This window comes from Colletotrichum abscissum, assembly GCF_030869225.1.
Source record: "Colletotrichum abscissum strain IMI 504890 chromosome Unknown Scaffold_38.1, whole genome shotgun sequence".
Classification (NCBI taxonomy): Eukaryota; Fungi; Ascomycota; class Sordariomycetes; order Glomerellales; family Glomerellaceae; genus Colletotrichum; species Colletotrichum abscissum.
In genome coordinates this window covers 26,016-49,654 of record NW_026850298.1, presented here as the reverse complement: position 1 = coordinate 49,654, position 23,639 = coordinate 26,016, and the positions used below count along the sequence as shown (strand labels likewise).

Below are 23,639 nucleotides of genomic sequence, written 5' to 3'. Positions count from 1 at the left end.
TCTTCTGGACCAACGGAGAGCAGCCTTCACTATGACAGAATTAAGCAGTGGCATAGAGGTACGCGGCGAGAAAGGTGGCGCCAAGGGTCGCTCCGTCCACGCGGCACGCCGCTTCGAGCCGGGAGACATCATGGCCCGGTTCAACAACCCGGCCGTCGTGCTCCCCCCAGGCCCGCGCGCGTTGGAGTACTGCAGCCACTGCCTCAAACAGCAGCAGGAAGACACTCCGGTCACAGAGAAGCTCCGCGCATGCACGGCATGTAAGACGGTGGCCTACTGCGGACCGGCTTGCCAGCGCGCCAACTGGTCTGTAGTACACAAGTTCGAGTGCAAGGCGATTCAGAGGCTTCACAAGACCAAGCCTGCGGACCAGCCGAACTGGGTGCCGACGCCGGTCCGGTCGGCGGCGCAGGTCATGCTACGGCCCAAGGTGATGGAGAAGTTTGAGGAGCTGGAGGGCAATGTGGAGTCGTGGCAGGGCAGAGAGATGGTCAAGTTGCAGCTTCAGGCGCGTGGGGTTGTGATGTGTCTGGGTGGCGATGAAGCTTCAGCTGACTTGCTGGAGAGTGCTTATCAGGTTCTGTGCAAGGTGTGTGGTGCCCTATAATATCTTTCCTCCAAGCCGAGTAGATCCTGTGTATGCTGATAGTGCTTTCAGATTCAAACGAATGCTTTTAGTGTTTCAGAGGATGAGACTGATGGCATTTACTTGGACACAACACTGGCCATGATGAATCACTCATGCAGCCCTAATGCCGTGGTCCAATTCGATGGCAGGTCAGCCTCACTCCGCGCAATGGCTTTCATCGAGCCCGGGGATGAGGTCGAAATATCTTACATCGGTAAGTTGTCGTATTAAGCCGCCTTCAGGACCGTCTCATGAAAGGACATCAGCTAAGCGATTACAGATGAAACGCATCCAAAGAGCAAAAGACATGAAAGCCTGAGATCGTATTACTTTGATTGCAAGTGCTTCAAGTGTATCGAAGACCTGGACGAGTATCAGGTCGCCCAGAAGGATCCGAGAGTTGCTAAGCTGAATGAGCTGAGTGCAACACCTGATATCGAGAGATTCCAACACCCTCAGGTGGCCGACAAAGACAGATTGCGGCAAGCCATTGAAGTCCAAAAGCTTTTAGAGATATATACAGCGCAAGTCCGTCACACAGAACCGACAGCAAAGCACAAGTGGCTGAGGAAGGCGTACAAATCGGCCTCGTGGTTTACCGAGAATGGTCGATGGGCCATTGAGCCCTTTGCTCAGCTCTTGGACAAGGCGGCAGTCTATTATGGGAAAACCCGGGGCAATCACGAATGCGCCTTGGCCATTGCCTGCTTAGTGGCGTACGAGATCGAACCGTACAAGCATCCCATCCCCTTTCACAACGAGAGAATAAGAGGTCTCTCCGCCATTGCCAACGAGCTATCTCACACAGCGCCTGAACCGGAAAAGCTGGTAAAGCTGGCGAGGGACATGGCTGCGAAGAAGAAGTTCTCGGCCGCCGGCGTCAGAGTATTGGTGGATCTCGACCAAGTGTCAATGTGCCAGATGGTTTTGTCCTTGATCAATGCGTACAAGGATCGGACGCCAAAGGTCCACTGGGACGATGTTAGTATGATCAGATGGATGATTGCTGAGATCGAGAGCCTTCCGGGCCGAGACAGGGAGAACAGCCTGATCAACGCCTGGATCATGGATCCAAAGGGAATGGACCAGTTCTTCCGGTACGCTCTGGTAGAGCCGCTCAAGGCGTTGTCTGAGCTCGGAAAAGCTGTGTTGGAGGTGGACCTAGGCGAGGACCGCGATTTGTCCGCTAATTGATACCCCTGAACGAGATCAAAGTTGAATACAAAAGTTCTTTCTTGATCACTGAGCTGCCTATAGGAGTGTCAAAACTTGCAGTCCGTGGGTAAAGAAGCCCTCGGCTTCTTGATACTCCTCTTGTCACTGGCACCCGACCTGGTGAGTCTTGGGCTTTTGTTACCTTCACCAGCTCCAGCCACTTTCTCTGCTGGTGCCCTTCGTTTGCGACTCGTAGGTTGCAGAACTTTGAGTGAGGCTGAAGTGGCTTCGCTGGAAACCTTGGCAGGTGCTTCTTGATGCAAGTCATTCGTTATTGGATAGGTATTGTTCGATGGGCCAGATGTGGCCGTGCTCTTGGATTGCTGAATTGGAGCGAGTTGTAATTTTCGCGAGGTTGAGAGAGATGCTCTGCACTCGCCTCCAGACGCTGTATCCTGCTCTTGAAGAGATCAAACTCCATCTGCAATGTCTCCACTTGACTTGCCCGAGCTTCAATCTTGGTCATGTTGCTGGTCAAGATATCCAATTCCCGTAACGGTATTTGCTGCTTTGACAGGTCGACTTTCTCTTTGCGGTCCTGGTCCATCATCTGTCTCAGCTGCCTCAACTCAATTTGTAAAAGGGCTGTTTCCTTGGCACTGCCAATGTTCATGTCGAGGATGTTTTTCACGGTTGCATTCGATTTTGTCACATCCGCTTGTAGGCCCAGGTTACGTTTTCGAGCTGCTTGTAATCTTCTCGCGAGATTAGGAGATCGTTTCGGAGCTCAACATCCTCCCTATTAACTTCTTCGGAGAGCTTCTTCATCTCAAATATGGCAGCGTTTGCGGTCCGAACCTGGCTCTCCAATCGAGACAGCTTGAAACTGTTTTGTGTCGAGAACTCCCCACTGGATACTTCGATCTTAACAGACTTCAAGTCAGCTTTGTGAAGATCGAAGTCACTCTGAAGTTGACCTAGAGTCGAGTTGAGCTTTGCCATCTCCTTTTCGATGCGCGAAACAGCGCTGTCGAATTGGGACACGACTTGGAAACCGGCAGTATCTATTTCTGTCAATGCTCTCCCGCTGCGCATCGAGATCTACTCGCAAGCAAAGAGAAAGCGGTGTTCTTGGAGTTTGGCGACTCATGCCCAGGCCCAAAACCTTACCAGAATCGGGATTGAAATGATCGTTTGCCGGGTACGATCCGGGGCGAGAGTCATTCCGGAGCTTCAATGTGTGGCGCACATTGAGCTCGACCGGCTTGCCATTCTTCTTGAGAAACACGATAGTTGTCTTTCTGAGAAGTATTTGCGAGCTACCTTGGGTGAGTAGGGGTATAGTCGAGTCGCGAGGTCGACTTACTCGTGAAGCACATGATTGACTGGGCTACTTAGACACATGAGGCCGATGACGTTATCACATTTGGCGCAAGCGACATCTTGAAGCTCGCTGCGAGAGATCAGTCTGCCGATTCACAAAGGAAAAAAGGTGAACGGTCCCTTACCACTCGGCAACGAGGTATCCTGCTTCACCAATTCTCGTGGGTTCCTTGGCGATCATCTGAGTATTGCCTTGGGCCTCAATCGTTGGAATGAAATAAGATTTCCCAATCTGAGTCCACAAATTGAAGAAAGTTGCCAGTATTGCTTGACAGCTTGCGCACTTGCACTGGATGACTTCCATTTTGGGGAAGGCTCAACTGATTTGCGACGGCACGGATCTGTGAACTCGAGGCTTTCGCGACGACAAGAGTATATGTTTGGTAGCTGTTGACTCCGAGATTGTATGATGGACGACATATAGGAAAGGTTGCTTCCCATTGCATCACGGCGAAGGACGAAGGGTACCTCATGGCAAGGTAGAGTGACACTGCGACAGAATGCGACAGGCAATCTTGCTATTTGCCTGCTCGTGCCTACCTCATTTCAGTCCCTGTCGACTGGGAAGGAGCTCGAGGCCGGGGGTCCCTGACAGTTGACGCTTATCTTATCATACACCCAGCCGATTGGCTCGCCCCGCAAAACCACCTAACAATGGGAATCAACGGTCGCATTTGTGCTTTCCATGTCAGGGAACTTTTTTTCTGAGCTACCGTTTGAAAATTCACCCCAACACACCTACAAGCACGCCTCGACTATTCACCGCAGCGCAATTCGATCTACCGCCACCGATACTGGACCTCCTGAACCTCTGCCAATTACCATCGGCAGTAATTGGACGAGAGACATCATGGGGAAGCGCCGTAGAAATCGCGACGAAGGCGGAGAGGGTGCCATTGTCGCCTCCGATGATGTCCCCGTAATAACCTCTCAGATGGACGAAGCGACTGCCGAAGCCGAGACAGGAAATGGCGAAAACAGTTCTCGGGAGAGTTCCTCGAATACTCAAAGTAGTGGCAGCTTGAAGAGAAGTGCTCCTGGCGATGATGACGAAGGATGGACCAAAGTCGAGCGATCCAGCAAGAAACGCAAGAAGGTCCCCCGCGAGGGCTCCAACAACTATCCCGCAATTACCTTCTCCACGAGCGCAAAGCTGTTTTCCAAGATCAACCTTGCTATGCTTCGCGACCTTGTCTTGTACATATTCGCTGATGGAACGGGCCCGAACTGGGTTTCTGTCTCTCACCGACCAAACTTCAGAAAGATTGTTGTGTTGATGGTGCCTGGATTGGAGGAGGCCATGTTCAAGGAGGGGGTGAATTTTGACAATTACACATCTGGCCCAGCTAGGAACCAGGACCGGACGGAAACGACGCCCGACGATTACTACCCACGAGCTCTTACTGCAGACCAGCTGCCGGTTGCGCTGCAGGGATTTGCCAAAATGTTCCCCCACTTATGGCCTGTCAAGGCACCTGGTGACGACAAGTACATGAAGCTTCACTCACCCATGGGAACGTTTTTGACGGCACCGATGCCTAAGAACAAGGACGACAGGAAGGGCCCTAAACCGGCAAGAGAGCCTTCGGGATGGAAGAATGAGCGAACCCGTATTACCGAGTTCCTCGCATCACTCGAAGAGCTCGAGACCGCTGGCCATCTCATCCACCCAGCACTCATCGAGAACGAGGAGAGGAAGGCGGCCTTCAAGGTTCCCGAAGGATGGGCAATCTCTAAAGTTGACAAGCTCGAAGACGGCGAGGTGCCTGAGGTGGAGATCGAAAGCGGTAGCGTGACCGCTGGTCGAGAATGTCTCGCCTTGGATTGCGAGATGTGCATGACAGGAGAGAACGAATACTCACTTACCCGCATCAGCGTCATATCTTGGTCGGGCGAGCTCATCATGGACGAACTGGTGAAGCCAGAAAAGCCCATTATCGACTACGTCACCCGATTTTCCGGCATCACCGAGGAGATGCTGAAGCCAGTCACGACCACCTTGAAGGATATCCAACAGAAGTTGGTTGAGCTCGTCACTCCGCGGACGATCCTGATTGGACACTCGCTCGAGTCTGACTTGAAGGCCCTGCGATTCTCACACCCTTTCATTGTCGATACCTCATTAATCTACCCCCATCCTAGAGGGCCCCCTCTGAAGGCGTCATTGAAGTGGCTTACTCAGAAGTATGTCAACCGCGAAATCCAAAAAGGTGGTGCCAATGGACACAATCCCATCGAAGACTCCCGCGCCTGCCTTGATCTCGTCAGACAAAAGTGCGAAAAGGGCAAGTTGTGGGGCGCGTCCGATTCTCAAGGCGAGAACTTATTCCGGCGGCTAGCAAGAGCCGGGACCGCTTACAAGGCACAGGGCGGAGATGCAGGCGGCTTGGTTACCGGAAAGACAAGCGCTGCTGTAGATTGGGGCGAACCGTCCAAGGGCCCTGGCGCTGGAGCAACCTATCAAATAGGCTGCAAGTCCGATGCGGACGTTGTCAACGGCGTCATCCGTGCTGTGAAGGGAGATCCTGATGGACTGGAGATCCCCGGTGGTGGTGTCGACTTCGTTTGGGGTCGGATGCGAGAGCTCGAGGCGTTGCAAGGGTGGTGGAACAAGAATCGGGTCGAAAGTGCCAGCAGCGACGGCGGCCCTCCTCCTTTGGACAAGACTCAGTTCCAAGGAAAGCTCGGCGGATCACCTCTTGAACAGTGCTTGGCCCGTCTGTCAGTCTCTCTTCAAGCTATCCACGAGAGCCTTCCGCCCTGCACGGCTTTCATTGTGTACACTGGCTCTGGGGATCCTCGCGAGATGAGCAGGCTTCAGGCCATACACACGCAGTGGAAGAGAGAGTATAACACCCCCGGAAAGAAGTGGGATCAACTGTCCGTCAAATGGACGGATGAGGAGGAGCAGACTCTCCGACGCGCTGTTATTAAGGCTCGTCAGAGTATCGGCTTCATTGGGGTGAAATAGTCACCAGGAGGGCTCATGACCACAGAGCCACTGCACCTCTTGCAAAACAAGAACGCTACATGGCATTCTATAGATCTATCTGGAGGATTGAACATGGCCCGCAGACGGAGGACTCACGAACGAGCATTCGTACATAATACCCATAGCTTAGGTTATGACATGGAAAACTACGGGCAGCTGAGAGAAAATGTTGCCTTGTAATTCAATGAAGGGTGCGAAGGTAAGGAGACAGTGAACTGACAGAAAAGACATCCATCAGGGTCCAGTCAAGATAGCTGATGATATTATCGTTGAAGGCCGGCTATCTACATCGCGGTTGTCGGATTAAATTGCCTAAAGAGGAGCATAAAGATGTTGAAGCCCAGCAGTGACATGTTTCTTGTACACCCATGCGCCACTCACATGCGCGGTTCGGAGTCCAGAGCTCCAAACGAACTGGGGTCAGCGCTCACCCCACTGTCGTTTTCTCTCACCTTTGATGACCTTATTGGCTACCCCGCCTCCGGCTGCGGAGAAAGATATCAACCGTGTGCCGCGCCTAAGCCCCCGCCGGCCTGCCTCGGTATCTTCTCGGAGACGCAGCCGCTCGAGGTTGGCTGAATTACAAACCAGTCACATCCCACCTGTCTACCAACTCAAGCCCAACCAAATTTTACCCGAGCTCTCTAGAAATTGACCTTTCCCACGCTTCTAGGGGAACCCTCTCTATATATATTTCCATTACGGTTGCTACAATATCGAATCGAGAAGCCCGGCTTCCTACCCTTCACAATGTCGTTTATGGGTGGCGCAGAATGCTCGACCTCCGGCAACCCCCTCAGCCAATTCCAAAAGCATGTCCAAGATGACAAGACTCTTCAGAGAGACAGACTGGTGCAAAGGGGCCCTAATGCGCTTGCCGGTGGCTTCCGAAGCGCCGGCGCAAGCACCCCGCAGGACGAGGTACGCATACAACGGACTGCTAAAGTCACGGACGCCTTTGAACTAACCGGTCCTAACAGATGATGAACGGTTTCCTTAACAAAGCCCCAGGTCTCCAGCAAGAGCTCCCCATGCAAAACGGCGCTGTCCGAATCGATCCAAACCAGGGAGTCCACCTCCGCGCGAACTCAACATCACCGACGTGGGCTGGTGACTTCCAGAACCAAGCCGCCATGGAGTCGGCATTCCAACAGCCCTCCGGAACCCAGTTCAGCCCCGAAGATTTTGCGCGCTTCAGACAGATGAACCAGCAGCCTTCATCGGCGAGGGCAAGTCCCATGCCGGGCCAAATGGCTCAACAGCCAAGAGTGGGCATGGGTATGGGTATGGGTATGGGAATGGGCATGGGAATGGGATACAACAGCATGATGGGCCAGCCCACGTTTCAACCCATGTACCAGCAACCGATGCAACAACAACAAGAGGACGCCAAGGGAAAGGGAAAGCTAGTAGAGCTTGACGACAACAAGTGGGAGGAACAGTTCGCCCAGATGGAGTTGCAGGAGAAGGAGGAGCAAGAGGCTAAGGCTGCGGAGCCTGAACTGGACGAAATGGACAGGGCAATGCAGAGTGAGACAGGTTTTGGCGACTTCGAATCAATATGGAAAGGAATCCAGGCTGAAACTGCTGCAGCAAGAGGCATGGTCGACGATTCGACTTTCGACAAATTCGACAGCGAGGACTGGGGTCCAGATTTCACCGGCATGAACGGCGACTGGGGCAGACTCGGCGATCCCGTCATCGAGAACTATCTCTTTGAAGAGGACAATTTCTTCAGCGAGGAGAAGAACGCATTCGAGGAGGGTGTCCGCATCATGCGCGAGGGGGGAAACCTCTCACTAGCGGCTCTCGCGTTCGAAGCTGCAGTCCAGCAAAACCCGCAGCATACCGAGGCGTGGGTGTACCTTGGCTCGGCGCAGGCACAGAACGAGAAGGAGACGGCGGCTATTCGCGCGCTTGAGCAAGCACTCAAGCAAGATCCCAACAACCTCGCCGCCCTCATGGGCCTGGCTGTCTCGTATACCAACGAGGGCTACGACAGCACTGCCTACCGCACACTCGAGCGGTGGCTTTCCGTCAAATACCCGCAGATCATCGCACCGACTGACTTGCATCCCATGGCGGAGATGGGCTTCACTGACCGGCAGCAATTGCATGACAAGGTTACCGGACTGTTCATCAAGGCGGCGCAGCTCAGCCCAGACGGCGAACACATGGACCCCGACGTTCAGGTTGGTCTGGGCGTCCTCTTCTACGGCGCCGAGGAGTACGACAAGGCCGTCGACTGCTTCACGGCCGCCCTCCACTCCTCGGAACTCGGGGCTTCGAACCAGCAGGAACAGCTGCACCTGCTCTGGAACCGTCTGGGCGCCACCCTCGCCAACTCGGGCCGCTCCGAGGAGGCCATCGCGGCGTACGAGAAGGCGCTGAGCATCCACCCCAACTTTGTCCGCGCGCGTTACAACCTGGGCGTCAGCTGCATCAACATCGGGTGCCACGCCGAGGCGGCCTCGCACTTCCTCGCGGCGCTCAACATGCACAAGGCCATCGAGAAGAGCGGCCGCAACATGGCGTACGAGATTTTGGGCGGCGGCGAGGGCTCCAGGGGCGGCGCCAACACGGCGCAGCTCGACGAGCAGATTGACCGCATGACGGCGCAGAACCGAAGCACGACCCTGTACGATACCCTGAGGAGAGTGTTTACCCAGATGGGTCGCCGGGATCTGGCCGAGAAGACGGTTGCGGGTGTAGATCCCGAGATCTTTAGGGGCGAGTTCGACTTTTAGAGGGTTTCTGGATTCGGTTGCATAATATTCTCATCAAACAGACAAAAAAGGGCTGCCTCGAGGACTGGGATGTAGCATTATAGCGGGTGGAAAAGAATGAATGAGACGACGCCTTTGACGAGAACATCCATCTGGCTGTAACATTATTTTTTGCATGGATTGTGGGGTTTCCCATCACACTGTGAAATTGGCCAAATCATGTCGCCAGTAATACTTCAGCGCATAGTACTCGTAAAAAGATCGATTCTAACCAAGGGGGTATCTTGAGACTACTGTCAATGCGACTACTATTCAGGGCTTTGGAACCTCTTCTTGACAACTGTGACCTCAACCTCAAACTGACTGGTCACTGCGCTCCTATCCATCACTTCTTGGTCCCTCCACCGCTGTTGTTGCCACCACCGCTGCCACCACCGCTGTTGCTGCTGCTGCCTCCGCCGCTACTGCCCCCAGAGGCGCCTCCCCAGTTGTTAGCCTTGGTACCTCCGTGGCTCAGGGTGCCTTTGCACTTGGCCGGATCCTGCCAAGGGGGGTTGGTGGGATCGTGGTAGTAGATGGGGGTTGTCTTCTTGCCTGACATGTTTGCTTTGAACTTTGAGAAATCGAAATGCTTTGGTATGGATTTTATGGATGTGAGAAATTCGGCGGAGGAGATCTTGGAGATTTGGTTATGCTGGGTGATTATGTTTTGGATTGGAGCTGGATGCTGAGTGATGGACTATGTTGGTAATGATACTTTTCGAACAACCTATCTCGCAGATTTGGCTCGTTTAATACGTGCTTGGCGCTATTCATGTCGGTATTGGTGACTGGGTTGAACGTGGATGGTGAATACACCTGCGAGAGACCAGATGAAAGTCGACACTTGACACCGACACTCGTCTATACTATATAATGGAGACCATTCACACTTGCAATGTTGCCTTCTTCTTGTATTCAATGAATCTTACTTTGTCTTGCTGGTTTCAGCCTTTTTTTATAGGCCATGAACCTTTCTGTTTGTCTTTTCGCTTTCAAAGTTTTCATGGCGTACCATGGAGCTCATTGTGTATGTATGCCTCGGACAGTCGGTGTCTTTGAATTACTGGCATATGTTCAGCATCGGAAGAGAGAAACATGCCTGAAGATTATGAGGGAAAATATAGTGCATTCAAGTTCCTCCCGAACAGACTTAGATCCTGGCAACCCTTTGAGAAGCCTGGCAACGTATCCGACTGAACAACTGCCCGTGCCTCTCTACCGTATGGTCAGAAGACTGATAGCTACGGAATACCTCTCTGACGTAGCCGCTGAGCGCTGCTGATGGTTCAGCTCAATATACATTACTCGCCCAGTCCCGGGGCTACGTATTGCATTGAGAAGATAAGTTAAAGTTAGAATGACCCTGATCAGCCGTAGTAATGATCATTGGTTCATTGAACGAAATATAAATATGTGGGCTACTGTTCAGGCCCGTTAAGGTATGAAGATAGTGAGCGTCTGGGTCTTCTAAAGACTGACGAGAATGACCAACAAGAAAGCGCCAAATAGCGGTAAATCAATCGCTATACCAATTCTCCCAAACTCCTGTATCATCAATATAACCTGCGCAGTAAAGCCCGCCGAGTGTCTCCTTCGTCATATAAATAAGGACGTAGAGCCTAGAGACAGTACCGTACGCTTCCAAACCTAATCAAACACCACTCTAAAAGTGACCCAACGTGTCTTACACTTCGAGCATAAAATGCTTCATCTCCTCAACACCAACATTCCTATCGTCACCGAGCAGATTAGCCTCCCGTCGTAATCTCATCACCTTCTCCACCAGAAAGACACCGGGATGCAATAGGGACAATACTCACATGGTGAGAAACATTCTCGCGAAATCGTCTACATCTGCCGGCCGCATTATCTTGGCGACGCCCTGCACGAAGAAACTGTTGACCAAAAACATGGGCTTTTCGCGCCACGCAGTGAAGAAAGCCGGCGAAGACTGAGCGTCCCAGAGGTGCCTCGAGAAGGTCCAGCGGTGCGGGATCAGCCACGGACCGAGGTCAGGATCTTAACACAGTCAGTATTGATTGCAAAGGGAGAAAAAGGGGCGGCGGGCATGAAGAAAGAAAATGGGAGCCTTACCAAAATCGCCAGCACTCTTGAGCATCTGATACATGCTCGTAAACACATACCCCATCAATACCGTCCGCCGCACACACTCGTTAAAAATCCACACCTCCCAGGACCGCGGCGGCCTCCCGCGCAACGCGCCGTCGTCTAGCAGATGAACCTCGTCAAAGTTGTCCCTCAACCCCTCGAGGTCCTTTAACCACTTCTCGAAGACGCCCATGTCCCGCTCCGCCTGCGCCCGTAGCGCTATGTCGCCATCAAAGCACCGCACCGTTTGAATCAGGAACAGGGCCTGCGCCCTCGCGAGCTTCTCGTGCCCCGTGATGTTGCTCCCCGCTGCTGCTGTCGTCGTCGTTGAGGAGTCCTTGGCGTTGACAGTGCTACTACCACCGCTCTTGAGGATCTCATTGGCGCCCTCGCAGAGGGCGCGGATCACCCAGTCCTTATTGGACTCCGTCATACCCACGTACGCCGAGATGGCGGTGTAGGCCGCCATCAGGGGCCTGGGCGTCTCGCGGACGCCGCGGTAGAGGTGCCGGTGGAGGAAGGGGGTCTGCTTGGTCTGGGCGAATACGACGTGCATGTTCTTGACAACGTTGACGAGGTGGCCGATGCGGGAGTTTGGTTCGTGGATTTGCCATGGTTGGAAGCCGCCCTGTGAAGCTGGCGTGAGTATTTCATCCCGCGGACATGTGTGAGGTAGGGCTGGTGAGGAAGAGAGAAAAGGAAAGAGAAATGTTGCTCTGACGGAAAACGAGCACGGAAGAACGTATTAAGGGAGGTGTACACGAAGAGCAGTGAGGTAACGTGAGATATAAGAACCATAACAAATGAGAAGAGCTTCATAAACTTACACATGCCTCCCCCATCTCGTTTTCCCAGTCACACGGACTCAGCTGGTTAATCTCAGGCAGCATAGTCTTCTGAACGATGGGCGTCAACGGCGTCTCCCAAAGCTGGAGCTCGCCGCCGGCCGTCGGGTCCGCGTTCAGGAAATCCATGACCGAGTTGAAGTCAAAGGGCGCGTTGGCGGCATTCAAGTCGAGGTTCAGCGAGGACGTCGACGGCACCGACGTGGCGTTGTCGATGTTGCTCCCGCTGTTGTTGCCGCTGCCGATGCCGCTGTGGATATCCTCCGTCATCACTATTGTGGGAAGACCGCCGTCGAGGTAGGATGACGACGAGGCGGGCGTGGGCTGCTGCTGGAGCTGAGGTTGGTGATGATGATGTTGTTGATGTTGTTGGTGTTGGAGATGATGATCGGTGAGTGTGTTAAAGTCAAAGGGAGGAAGGTCATCGTTGATGTTACCGCAGTCCTCCTCAATGTCCATGGCCTGGAGGGTGTCGTCTGGGTTACTGATCATACCCCCGGCGGAGGAAGAGGAGTCGCCCCGGCCGCCGAGGCTTCCAACTCCAACACCACCACTACCACCATTACCATTTCCATTGGCAGAGGCGGGCGGCAGGTTCTGGTACACGCACGAAAAGTTCTTCTCGCTACAGCGGGTGCAGCGCGGGGTCCGCTTGTCACAGCGGCGCTTGCTCCGGACGCAGGCGTTGCAGCTCTTCTGGCGGGACTTGTCCGCCGCGTCCGCCAGATCACTCATCGTTTTCAGGCCTTCGGCGGACATTTCTTTCCTCTTTGTGTTCTGCTGCTGCTGCTGCGGATACGGTTGCGATTGCTGGGTCTGATGACCAGCTGCTGTTTCTTGTTCTGCTGCTGCTGCTTCTGCGGCAGCGTCGGGTCTTGGGTTGTGGAGAGAAGGGGAAGAGACAGGAGCAGTGGCGGCGGCGGATAATAGATGGGTCGGCACGGCCAGCTGGATCCGATTGACCATGGGGAAAGGGGAACAGAGGAAAGATGGAAAAAGTGGTGAGAGTGGAATTATGCGATATCACGATTCGAAATCCTCTCTCGTATCCCTCTCTCTGTCTGTATCTCGTGCCTTTCAGAAAGGGATTCAAGGCAGTCAGCTTACGCGGTTTGATCCTCGTCGGGGGCTGCGTTGCGTCCGCTGATCTAGTGACAGTGTAAGGTACTCTCTGCAAGACGTCCAGGTTTCTCGGAGAGAAGCGAATGGTTGTTCGACCCCCGTTCGAGACCGGTGGGAATGTGGGATGAAGTTGCGGAGCAGGCGTCAAACTCCGCTCCGCGTAAGCACAAAAGTCCGCTAGCTGCGGCCCCACACTACGGCCGTCTGACGGTCGGTTTCGCGCCCAGCCAATCCGAAACTCCGCAATGAAGCTTTCCGAAACTCCGCAGCCCATTACCGGCTCCGCGTTTACGGCGTCCCATTACCACCCACTCTATTATGTACACCTTTCCTCGGCCCTCACTTCAATCTTAATGATGCCACATGGCATCACAATCATGAGCAAATGGAATGCATGACTTTTCTCGCCTGCCATGCCGACAATGATTCAGAGGCGCCACCTTCTGTCCCAGCAGCTTGGTCTCGACTTCTCTCACACCAGCCTTCCTGGCCCACCCTTCTCTCTCTTCCTCTAAAAAGCCATCCGTTTGCGGAAGTAGATGCCTTTCTAGATAACCTCATGGCGTCCGCTCGAAAGTGCGTGGTCTGATAAAGTCACATGAGGGAGCGAGAAAAAGCCATCACAACCATCGAACGTGGATTAAAAAATAGAACAGGGCGAGACCTTCGCCCTTTCAGTGAGTCACCGGCATCAAGCGATTCGCATAACTCCTTCCGGAGTGCACATCCCTGCTCCTCGTTCTTGTCGAAGAGGGGGATTACCCGTTCCAGGCAATACTAGAGCCTTTTCAGCCGCGGTCAAGCTGCGATGGTATTCCGTTATCGTCCAAGAAAGATCCTCGTCATCCCGTCTGCTTGCAACAGAGACATTATCCCACGCGGGCCACGCCTGGCCGCCATCCGTCCCTCTCCCACCTTTTCACTCCTTTAGCCACGAGATCTTTGCCCGCGCGGGAAACACGCACACATACTACAACAAAAAGTAGAAGTGATATGCAGATCATGGTCCCAACAATAGGAACCCAGATGACGCCTCGCGGCCCGAGAGTCCTCGCCTCCTCTCACGATCCGAACCACCAAAAGCTGTTTTCAGGTCGTACACGAGATCCAGCCCCCTTCCTTCCCGGACACCGCTACACAATGGAGCTCCAGACCGACTGACCGACCGCCGCCTCCTCTCCTCGCATTAACACACTTCGCGGAGGCCTTTCTCCAAAAGATCACCATGATCAACACCCTAGAACCAGGAGCAGCTCACTGCATCGAGACCTCTAGACCACGTTTAGCTCCCACTCACTCACTCAATTGACCGCACCGTTGAAGGGGAAAGAGAACAACACCCCCTCGCCACGGGCTCGCCGTCAAAGTTGATTCCTCCCCCTCACCCGTGAGCCAAACCGCCGGGTCCCGACCTCCCCTCCATCACCACCGGACAACCTCAGCTTCAGCCTCGAGCTTCAGCCAGTCCTCGATTGTTACACACCTCGCCAGCGCCGATGCCGATCGCGAGAATCAAACTTAGGAGGCGTAACTCTCTCCAACCCGTTCGGAAAACAATCCGTTATTAGCACCGCTCTCTCTTTTCGACTTCGTTGTAATCACCAGAGGCAATCTTCACCAAGGAACCTGTTTCCTCCACCCCCGTCGTTTGAGGCGTTGTGCGCCGGTCCACCTCTATTCTCCGTCACCCGCGCCCTAGACTACCCCATCACCCTATACACCACCCCTCCTTCCCCCTCTGACGACCTTACATTTCAAGGAGAAGACTAAAACCCCAAGATCGAGTTAGTCCGCGCGCGCGCGTGCGAGAGAGAGAGAGAGAGCTGCTCCGCGCGAGCGCAACCAGATCCTGTCAGATCTAAGAAAGAAAATAAGCCTCAAGCCACCATCTCGCTTTTAAATCCCACGCTTATCCGTGCCTTTCCTAAACCTTTCCCTCCGCGCTTGGCCGACCGCTCCCGCCACCGACCGCTCTAGGATCAAAGTATCCGTAAATGGTTTCCTCAAACAGACAGCGCGAAGGAGGAGGAGTCCGGTTCCCGCATGCGGCGCAACGGGGCCTACCGTACGTACGATTGAGGAGGTTTCGTACGCCCAGAGTAGGTAAGTACCTAGGTAATCCATCAAACAACGGAGGATGCGGAGGGGGGCCCAGGCTCGAAGGATTGATCAAGATGGCAAGAAAAAGATGCATAGTTGCTACACTACTCTAGCTGCCGCCCATAGGTGCAACCCCGCCCATACTTACTCCTACCTTAGCTTGAGCAGGTAGGTAGCCGTACATTGAAGATTGGAAAGGGGTGACGGACACCCGTGGCGCTGTGTTTGATGGGGTGGGTAAGCCAACAAAACGGTGTGCAAAAGCGAGAGATAGAGACAGAGAGAGTGCTCGATATACCTACACTTTTCTTCTCCCCGGGTGGCTGGGACACAAAACGACCCGAAAGGGAGCTGCGTAGCGTTGTGCAACACACACAGGCCGAGAAGTGAGAGTGATGATGACGATAGATGGGAAAAGGGGAAGAGTCAACAGATCGTCTGCGAGCTCCCTTGCCTCTGAGTCGGGCAAGCCCACCCTAAGCCACGACGTCCAACTTGATCCCGCATGAGTTGTTTCCAAAAACAAAGCGGGTTTATCGCAAGCACTCATCGCTCGGGGACGCCATCCTTCTCAGCCCTCTCTGTTTTCCCGTGCCGCTTAAAAATAGTTCCAACCGTGGATCCTGAGGGAGAGAAATCTTCAAATGGGTTTCCCACAACATGCCACCCCATCGTGAGAGTAGTCCGTGACAGCAGGACCAGGTAGTTTAAAATGATGATTATCGGCTGAGGCTTGCCCTCGCGGACCCGGACCGAGTGCCCGGACATGGGCGGCAAGGCGGGGAAAAGTCGAGAACGGACCCTCGGAGGGGGGGGGGGGGCGGGAAGGCTACTCTCTGATCCTCGGTGGCTAGCTTCCCCCCCCCCCCCCCCCCCCCCCCCCGTGGCCCCCGCCGGGGTGCGGGGCGGGGGGCGGGGGGGGGGGGGGGGGGGGGGGGGGGGGGGGGGGGGGGGGGGGGGGGGGGGGGGGGGGGGGGGGGGCCCCTCCTTGCCCGGGGGGTGGCTTCCCCCCCCCCCCCCCCCCATCGCGCTGGTTGCACAGGCTGTTTGCTTCAAGGGGGGAGCATGGCAAACCGCTTTCTTCTTCCTTTTTTTTTATTTAATTTTTTTTTATCTTGGGGACTGCTGGTTTACTGATCGCCAATCTCCCGCCCTCGCGTGCCTCTGGATCGTGCATGGTCGCACAAACGCCGCTACAGAGCAAATGAAAGGATCCGTCGGGAGGTCCTTGTGCCATCTGGGACTCAGGTGAACCCCCATTGTCGTGGCACCGCGGCAGGCGAAATCTCTCTCTCTCTCTCTCTCTCCCAGGGCCGCGGCTGGCCCCTCGAGATTGGCCCCAGTAGCCGATCCACGCCCCGAAACCCATGCCGGTACGCATGATCACCCATCAAGTGAACCTCTCGGGAAACATTTGTCTGGATACCGATGGTGTGGGTGGGAACGACCCCTCCACGAGAAACCCTCCCTCGTTACCGGCCAGAGGAGGGCCGGGGAAGGGCGCCAACTGGGACGCGAAATCTAGACTGCTTTGATGCGGGTGGCCGGCGGACGCACACCACGCCACGAGGAAGAGAGCAAACCGCCGCAAACAGGTTTTCGTCGCACAGCTTGCAATGTCTCAGACACCTCTGCCAATATGTGAGCTGTGGCGGTCCAGTGCACATTGAGATGCACTCACACGCCTTCCCCAAAAACCAAACAGTCGAGAGACAACCCTGTTGCATCGTCCATCGTCTCCTCGGGCAGACACGTACTCCGTAGAGTGAATGATAGATCATTCTGCCTTGTCCCATCCTTGCCTACTAGGGCCAAGCTGACCCAGACGGTGTCGTTGACAGGTCGGAAAAAAACAAGATCTCTCGGTCAAAGCGTAGAGACCGTCTCGTGTCAAGCAAGCTGTAAAGCAAAAAGAAAAGACCTCGCTTGGGTGTACCCCTCGAGTCTAAGTGATAACTTCCTCGACCTACGACTAGTAGATCTCGTACCCGCACCGTGCCGCACCTGATTGTAAGAGACAAGGCTCAACGAAGGCTTGGGTGCCTGGGAAAAGGCCTTGGCGAAATTATCAGTGTGAAAGACACGGATACCGATACATGGGTCGACGATCGATGAACTAAAGTCGAACTCGTATCTGCCCGTACTTCTTCCCAGCTCGTAGGGATCTACATCTCGTAGACTGCTTGCCTCGGAAGATGCTTTGCGGGGATGAAGCTCTTGGCCCCCATCACCTGCTTCTTTCTGCCCAGAATATGATTCGTTGCTTACGAGGGCGGCATGCAGCTCTTCGAGACAGCTGTATTCCTGGTCGCCGAACCCACGACGAATCGGCAAGAAGAAGCTCCTTCAGATAGCATGAATCGAAGGCCAGAATAGACTTGTTTCGCTGTCCTGGCTGCCCCTGTTTCGTCATCCAGCCGCCGACGCAGCACCTACACAGTACTTGCGTATCCGTAGTGGCGGCGACCGTCAAAGATCCCCCCATCAAATGAGCGCCAGGATCATTCGCTGCTCTGTGCCAGCAAGGGTAAACCTTCCTGGTGTAGATCATCAGGCCTAGACAACCACAAAGTTGCGACCACCTCCCTCAAGCTGAGCAGTTCAACGGTCCCCCTCTGGTGGTTGCTATCTTCAACGAATACTTCTCGGGATCGACCCCAATAATAGGATAGGATTATGTTCCCAAATGAAATCCAAAGAGGTCCGCATGCCTGGTTCGCGTGGAAGTAAAAGTTAAGCATCACGCCATGTTTTGACCGTTTGTCCATCGTTGCTGTTTGTGACTGTGCGTGAGACATCGTCCGATAGCCGCAAGAGCTAAAAGCCGTTGACGGCGTGTACGGCGCCTTCACGAGCAATCAACTGGTGCTTTTCTCGCCCTCTCAATCGATGGTTTGCTGCGGGACTGGGGCTCGATTTGCCTGTAGGATGGGGCCTCCGAGGATATTCGAGGGAAGAATAGAGTCCTGGCCATCACTCAAACCAACTCTGAGCAGACCGAGCCACCGTGCGGGTGCCGTCCGAGAATCGCTTAGGGACAGTACGTTGTATGGGGTGAAAGCTTGAAGCTTAGATGGAGAGAAATGTATCACGTATCGGTACAAGAACTCGTCATCTGAACTTTCTCAGTACGACGGTGCCTGGTCACAACAGCTATTCCGTGCATGTGGCGGACAAAAGCCCGAATTTCGCAGTTTCACACACGTTTGTTGGCTTAGCCTTGCAGCGTTCGGCTAGGAAACGTCCTTGTTGGCGATATGGTACCATGTGTAGCTACGGCCGTGGGTCAGATGAAGTGACCTCGAGGAATGTAAGTGACCGGAAATCGAATCATATGTGGAATGGTTCTCCTGTCGTAGCCACGAGCCTGGTGGCCAACCGTTAAATTTGGATGCGACATAGGCGTAGATATACCGATCTGACCCAGAGGCCGAGTACAATTTGCAGGCAACTCGCAAGAACAGAATTCCTGTGTCGGCTTCGGCCTTACCAGATCACTGGCCGGTCCTCACCCACAACGAGACCTCCTCCGTCTTTGCACTCGGGCCCCTGTTCTGGGGCAAAGGCTAGCCGAGGTGACGCTGCATAGGCCGTGACCGAAAAGGCGTTGGGAGTCGCTCAGACTCTGGTCGACGACTGGAAACGCCAGGTTCAGCCTTTGGAATTTGAGTCTAGTCAACCTGATGGCTCTGCAGACGAACAGGTGAGCACTGCGTCTGATTCACCAAGTGTCAACTGTTGTTGGTTAGGATAGTTGTTCCCCCAAGACGATGTAGGCCGGTATCAGGTTTGCCAGACATTCAATGGCGACCCGTTTAGTCAAGTCTGTGCAGAACCCAAGCCAGCGAACGTGAGCTGAGAATGTCAGTGATGTTAGAGTAGCCTGCTGAAAGGAGTCGAAGTTGATGAGCCAACAAAGACGTATTCGTCAAGCTGCTGTGCGATGAAAGGTTATTGTAGCAATAATTGACGACGATGCGAGGGGGAAGAAGCAAGGGATACCGGAGATATCATGACGTCCAATAGCCGGAACTCGATCAACACCCAAGAGGAGCTTGAGGACTGTTGGCGTTGTGAGGCTGCAGTGCAACGCAGAGCCATCATTGCCCTCAAAGTGGCTAGGTGCATGGCATACGTTGGACTTTCGATGCTCTCTGTATACGTACCGGACGAGGGTCGCCGGCACTAGCGAGGTGCTCCTCGAGCAATGTATTGCAGCTGGCCTATTCGAGACAACTGAAGATCGTTACTATCGAATCTGAAGCCCCTCACCGTGGGTCTCGTGCGAGGTTGCGAGTTGATGGCATAGGTAGCTCAGAGTGTCTATGCAATGACTCGCCGTTGATCGGCGAGCTCGAATCATACATTCAAGGGAAGGACGACTCGACTGAATCCAGGAAACCATCAGGGCAGCTGAACCCTCGACATTCGCAGGAATGAGTAGTCACAGCTGAATTGATTGTGACGAGGATGACACAAGCAGCGCCAGTGCGCGGCGGCGTCAGATCTCAGGCGTGTGAATGTCCTCTATTTGTGGTAGCACAGATGCCGATCTCGTCATGCGATTGATGCCGTATTGGGTCGCTAATACCCTGTCAAAACGTGACTGAGATGCACTCGATTTCAATAATCGTATCAGGCCTCGGCTAGGAAGTGAAGTCGCCTATCTTATTTGCTTGCTCACAGAGGCTTTCATTAGTATCCGAGAGTATTTGAGCTCACTGGTATGCTGCTTCTGACGGAGATGGTATCATTATTCGACTGAATCTCCTTGAATGCCAGCTGCGTCATTGTTGTTTATTATTGTTATTGTCTCTTTCTTGCTCGGATTTTTCGTTCTGCAAATGGCAGCGCGAGACAAGCTACATGCCCAAGAGTGGCTGTCTCAATATGGCACAGAAGAAGACGTGGTGTCTTTTGGTTTCCCAATGCTCAATCAGCAGTGCGAATACTGGACGACATGTAAGAGGACTCGAGAACCCTCAGACTGCCTGACTGGACTCATGAAACCTCAAGAGCAAAGTTTCCTATTCCGAACCAAAATCTCTCTGGATTGTAGCGAAAGTCGAAGCATGGTGCTTTTGGTAAGGTATGACGATCTTCTCAATCGGTAGATGTCTCCGCTGCAACGATCCCATCTGGACGAAAACGGACCTTGACCGACACAGTGATCCTGTCTTGCGAGGCACAGGGGTCCATGGACGGCTCTGTGTCGGCGAAATACAGTGCAGATAGATTGCTTGAACAAGGCCTCGCATTGCCCGTCCGATCCCTCCCAGGGGCGACCCTGACGCCAGTCGGCATTTACTGTGAGCATTCACTGAGTCGCTACGCGGTGTACTGGACTGTAAACTGTTTTGCGGTCTAGCAGAAGGCGCAGAGCCCTCTACCGTCTCAAAGTTGAGTGCAAGAAGCCACTGTGTAGTTGCATACCAATATACCCATACTCAAACGGTGTGTGGAGGCGGCGAATGGATTGCTTTCGGGGTGCGGGGGATTGTCGTCCTCGTTTCTCTGGGGAAGCGGCGAAAATCAGTGGTATCAGCAAGAGATGTAATCGTACCAGTGACGACCCTTTGTTATAACAGTACGATGCATCTCGCTATTGCAGCAAACACGCCACGGGCAGACCGATGCGTATATACTGGTTCGTCTCTATTGTTTGCGAGTCAATTAGAAACCGTCGGGTCCCTAGACGAGGCTCGCTTTGCACGGAGTAAGTGGCTTTTGGATAGCTATCTGACAAGAGTCGGTCAAAGTCTCTGGAGCATCAGAAACATTTGGGAACTGCCCCCGTGGAGACTTCTTGGAGCCCTTCGCAACAACAGCACTCTCTGACTCTGGGATTATAGATGTGGCCTCGTCTGCCACCTAAGAGTAGATTCTTGCTTTGCTGTTGAAGAGGCAAGCATGCTGACAATCGATATTGTACCGAGACTGGATGCTTGCGAGCTTGGTCCGGTGGGTTGCATTCGTGTGGACGTATGATGGTCTTGCCGGTGGGCTGTACCCCGGGAGTTGATAAACCACCCAATGGGCTCACTCAAAGCGAACGCCAGCGGAGATCCTACACTGGCAGGTGGGAGAAACGTGGCACACAAATCTGAGGAACCGATGGGCCGTCACACGGGCGGAAAGGCAACGCATAGAGCCTTTGCCCACCAACCCTGAGGCCCAGCCCCGCACCCTCGTCCTCAAGGGAACGTGTGGTTCACACAGTGTCTGAGTAAGGAGTCCAGATACCAGAGCTCGCAAGGCCGCTGTGCCGTATGAACTGATGGTGTGTCGATAGATGAGCGAACGCGAAGCGCCTCGTACGGAGCAATGTAGGTACGTACACACCCATGACTGCATTGGCAGACGAACTCCATTGGGCCAGCTTCAACTGTCATGTCTCCAGCGGCTAACTTGTCTTGCTTGTCTCATTCTTTTCCCTTCTAGGTTGAGAGATATGCACGCCTACAAGTAGACATGGCGCCGCCGGATTCCCTTCATCGAACCTCCACGTGGGACGACTAACAGAAACCCACTCTTTTGCGTTTAATGATGATGTGCAAGCTGCCGCATCCCGGAGAGAGCGGGTTGCAAGGGCCGGCCTGCAATGCAGATTGGGGTCTTTTGAAGCGCGAGCAAGGTTCTGTGAGGCGTTTGAGTAGTACTCCGTAGGTATTCGGAATAAACAGAGCGGGCAATTCCAGTACCCGTACAACAACAGACCGAAGCTGCGAGGTTCTTGGCGGAGATTATCTAACATTGCTGAGAGCCTGACGCTCTGAACATGAGCTGTGCGATGTAAAGTCTTGACGCTTGCTGGTCTACGAAGACTGTGTGGTGGTCTTTCGCATCTCTTTCTTATGGAGTGCTCCTCCTAGGTTAGTGGATGTTCTTCTAGGGACTTGACTCGAATGTCGATGCGTTCTGTTCTGTGTGGGAATGAAAAATGGATAGGGTGCACCGCAAGGGAGCTAGGCATCTAAGAATTCGGTCTCGAGTCTTGCTGTGTGGCTGAGCCTTCAACTTTGATAATGCTGAGCAGACGCGATCCCTGTAGTAAAAGGTCGAACGGCTGCAGAGATGATCAAAGAATCAACTTGAGCGGAGTGTCGCAATTCCTCATATGTTCCATGCGTTATTTGCTTGCCCCTGAAGTAAACCCAGTGATCGGTATTGCCTAGAAGTCAATGTAAATGTAATCTCAAGCATATTTGGGGCCGCAAATGGGTGATGCATTTGAGTCAGTCAAGACATGGGATTTCGTAAGGGACGGCCGCCGTCTGGGAAAGGGTAGTTGAATGGTGATTATCCCTATGTCCGGAAAGATGTCCCGTTGCAAGGCCATTGCGGATACTGTATCGCACCGTAATTACCATGGCCTTTCGATTGGGAGGTGTCTCGCTCGGTTGAGTTGTTCTTCCCATCGCGCGTCGCTGAGCGGGATTGAACTGTTAGCATCGTTTACTTGACTGTATTACCATGCTGTCAGTTATGCTCGTGGCTTGCCACACAGGCAGGAGAGCCGCCGTCAGTCTGCAATTCTTTAAAGGTTGATCCGGCGTGAGTTTCACAATGAAGGGCAATGTGAGATCGGCGCAGCTGTGACAAGCGCTGTCCATTAGCCGTGGTGCCATGGGTATTGAACGATTCTTTTGCCGAAAGTATCCCACAAGGCTCTTGCTAGTTCCAATGTGGGGGTTCCGACGCAAAGTATCGTAAAACTCGGGCCACCTGAGCATGGCAGGCCGCTACAGTGCTGCACTCGATCGTGGTTCGTGATTGATCCCAAAATTCTGGCAAGGCTGGTTGAGCAAGGAGCTGTGGACAAGGTTCCCTCTAGCCAGCACAGGGCAGTTCCCTTCCAGACCGAGCATCTTTGGTAGACAAATGTGCTGCCAACGAGACTTGTCCAGGTAAGTGCTCTTGGTGGAACTCCAAGATCTTGGACCATGTAATCCAAACGGGAATACCGAGATAGGGGTTCGTCAACAAGCAGGCAAGCCCCGAGCTCTTTCTTTATTTTGGCGAATACTGTCGATCATTTCATTTCTTTCCTCGCGGCGATTGTCTGAGTCAAGGTATCGGAGCCTCGAAGGGCAGCGCAGAAAAGAGGAGGGTTCTTAGCGGGCCCGACGATTTGGCTGACTGAAGGCTCAACAACATGGCTGATCCTATTGGTAGACCCTTGTAGGCCAAGCGGGTAGGCAAACAAATGCCGTGCGGTGATGAATAGGTGTTGACCGATTGCTGTCGGATTGGTGGCTTTGGGCCCTTGGGGTGAGGGCGCGACAGGGCCACGTCCGATTTAAGAACAAGACGTCAAATAGTGTCAAATGGAAGAGTGTTGATTATCGTGTCGTGTGTGTGTGGTGCGGCTGCAAAGAAGGCGAAGAAGTAACGATCGACGACAAGCCTCCGGGCGGGAGGGATTGCGACAATGAAGAGGGGGAACTCTCATCCGGGCTGCGTTGCTTCAAGCTCGAGTGCCCGTATACACGGTGGTATGCAGAACACGGAGTACTTGGTACAGATAGGTTCTCGGT

The 23,639-nt window shown here is 53.7% G+C and overlaps 5 protein-coding genes across 5 annotated transcripts; 3 read left to right on the top strand and 2 right to left on the bottom strand.

Moving 5' to 3' along the window:
- Positions 1 to 31: 31 nt before the first annotated feature.
- Positions 32 to 1,822, top strand: CABS01_12468 (MYND finger; the record flags this gene model as incomplete). Its single annotated transcript, XM_060545821.1, has 3 exons — positions 32 to 589; positions 659 to 842; positions 909 to 1,822. 3 exons carry the CDS (start codon positions 32 to 34, stop codon positions 1,820 to 1,822), a joined length of 1,656 nt encoding a protein of 551 aa, XP_060396356.1.
- A 669-nt stretch (positions 1,823 to 2,491) lies between these two features.
- On the bottom strand, positions 2,492 to 3,470 carry CABS01_12467 (uncharacterized protein; the record flags this gene model as incomplete). Its single annotated transcript, XM_060545820.1, has 4 exons — positions 2,492 to 2,847; positions 2,954 to 3,102; positions 3,150 to 3,236; positions 3,292 to 3,470. The coding sequence occupies 4 exons, from the start codon at positions 3,468 to 3,470 to the stop codon at positions 2,492 to 2,494; spliced, it is 771 nt and encodes a 256-aa protein (XP_060396355.1).
- A 546-nt stretch (positions 3,471 to 4,016) lies between these two features.
- Positions 4,017 to 6,137, top strand: CABS01_12466 (exonuclease; the record flags this gene model as incomplete). Its single annotated transcript, XM_060545819.1, has 1 exon — positions 4,017 to 6,137. One exon carries the CDS (start codon positions 4,017 to 4,019, stop codon positions 6,135 to 6,137), a length of 2,121 nt encoding a protein of 706 aa, XP_060396354.1.
- Positions 6,138 to 6,908: 771 nt separating this feature from the next.
- CABS01_12465 (tetratricopeptide) lies at positions 6,909 to 8,905 on the top strand (the record flags this gene model as incomplete). Its single annotated transcript, XM_060545818.1, has 2 exons — positions 6,909 to 7,079; positions 7,139 to 8,905. 2 exons carry the CDS (start codon positions 6,909 to 6,911, stop codon positions 8,903 to 8,905), a joined length of 1,938 nt encoding a protein of 645 aa, XP_060396353.1.
- Positions 8,906 to 10,610: 1,705 nt separating this feature from the next.
- On the bottom strand, positions 10,611 to 12,846 carry CABS01_12464 (uncharacterized protein; the record flags this gene model as incomplete). Its single annotated transcript, XM_060545817.1, has 4 exons — positions 10,611 to 10,656; positions 10,747 to 10,945; positions 11,021 to 11,663; positions 11,863 to 12,846. 4 exons carry the CDS (start codon positions 12,844 to 12,846, stop codon positions 10,611 to 10,613), a joined length of 1,872 nt encoding a protein of 623 aa, XP_060396352.1.
- Between the last annotated feature and the right edge of the window lie 10,793 nt (positions 12,847 to 23,639).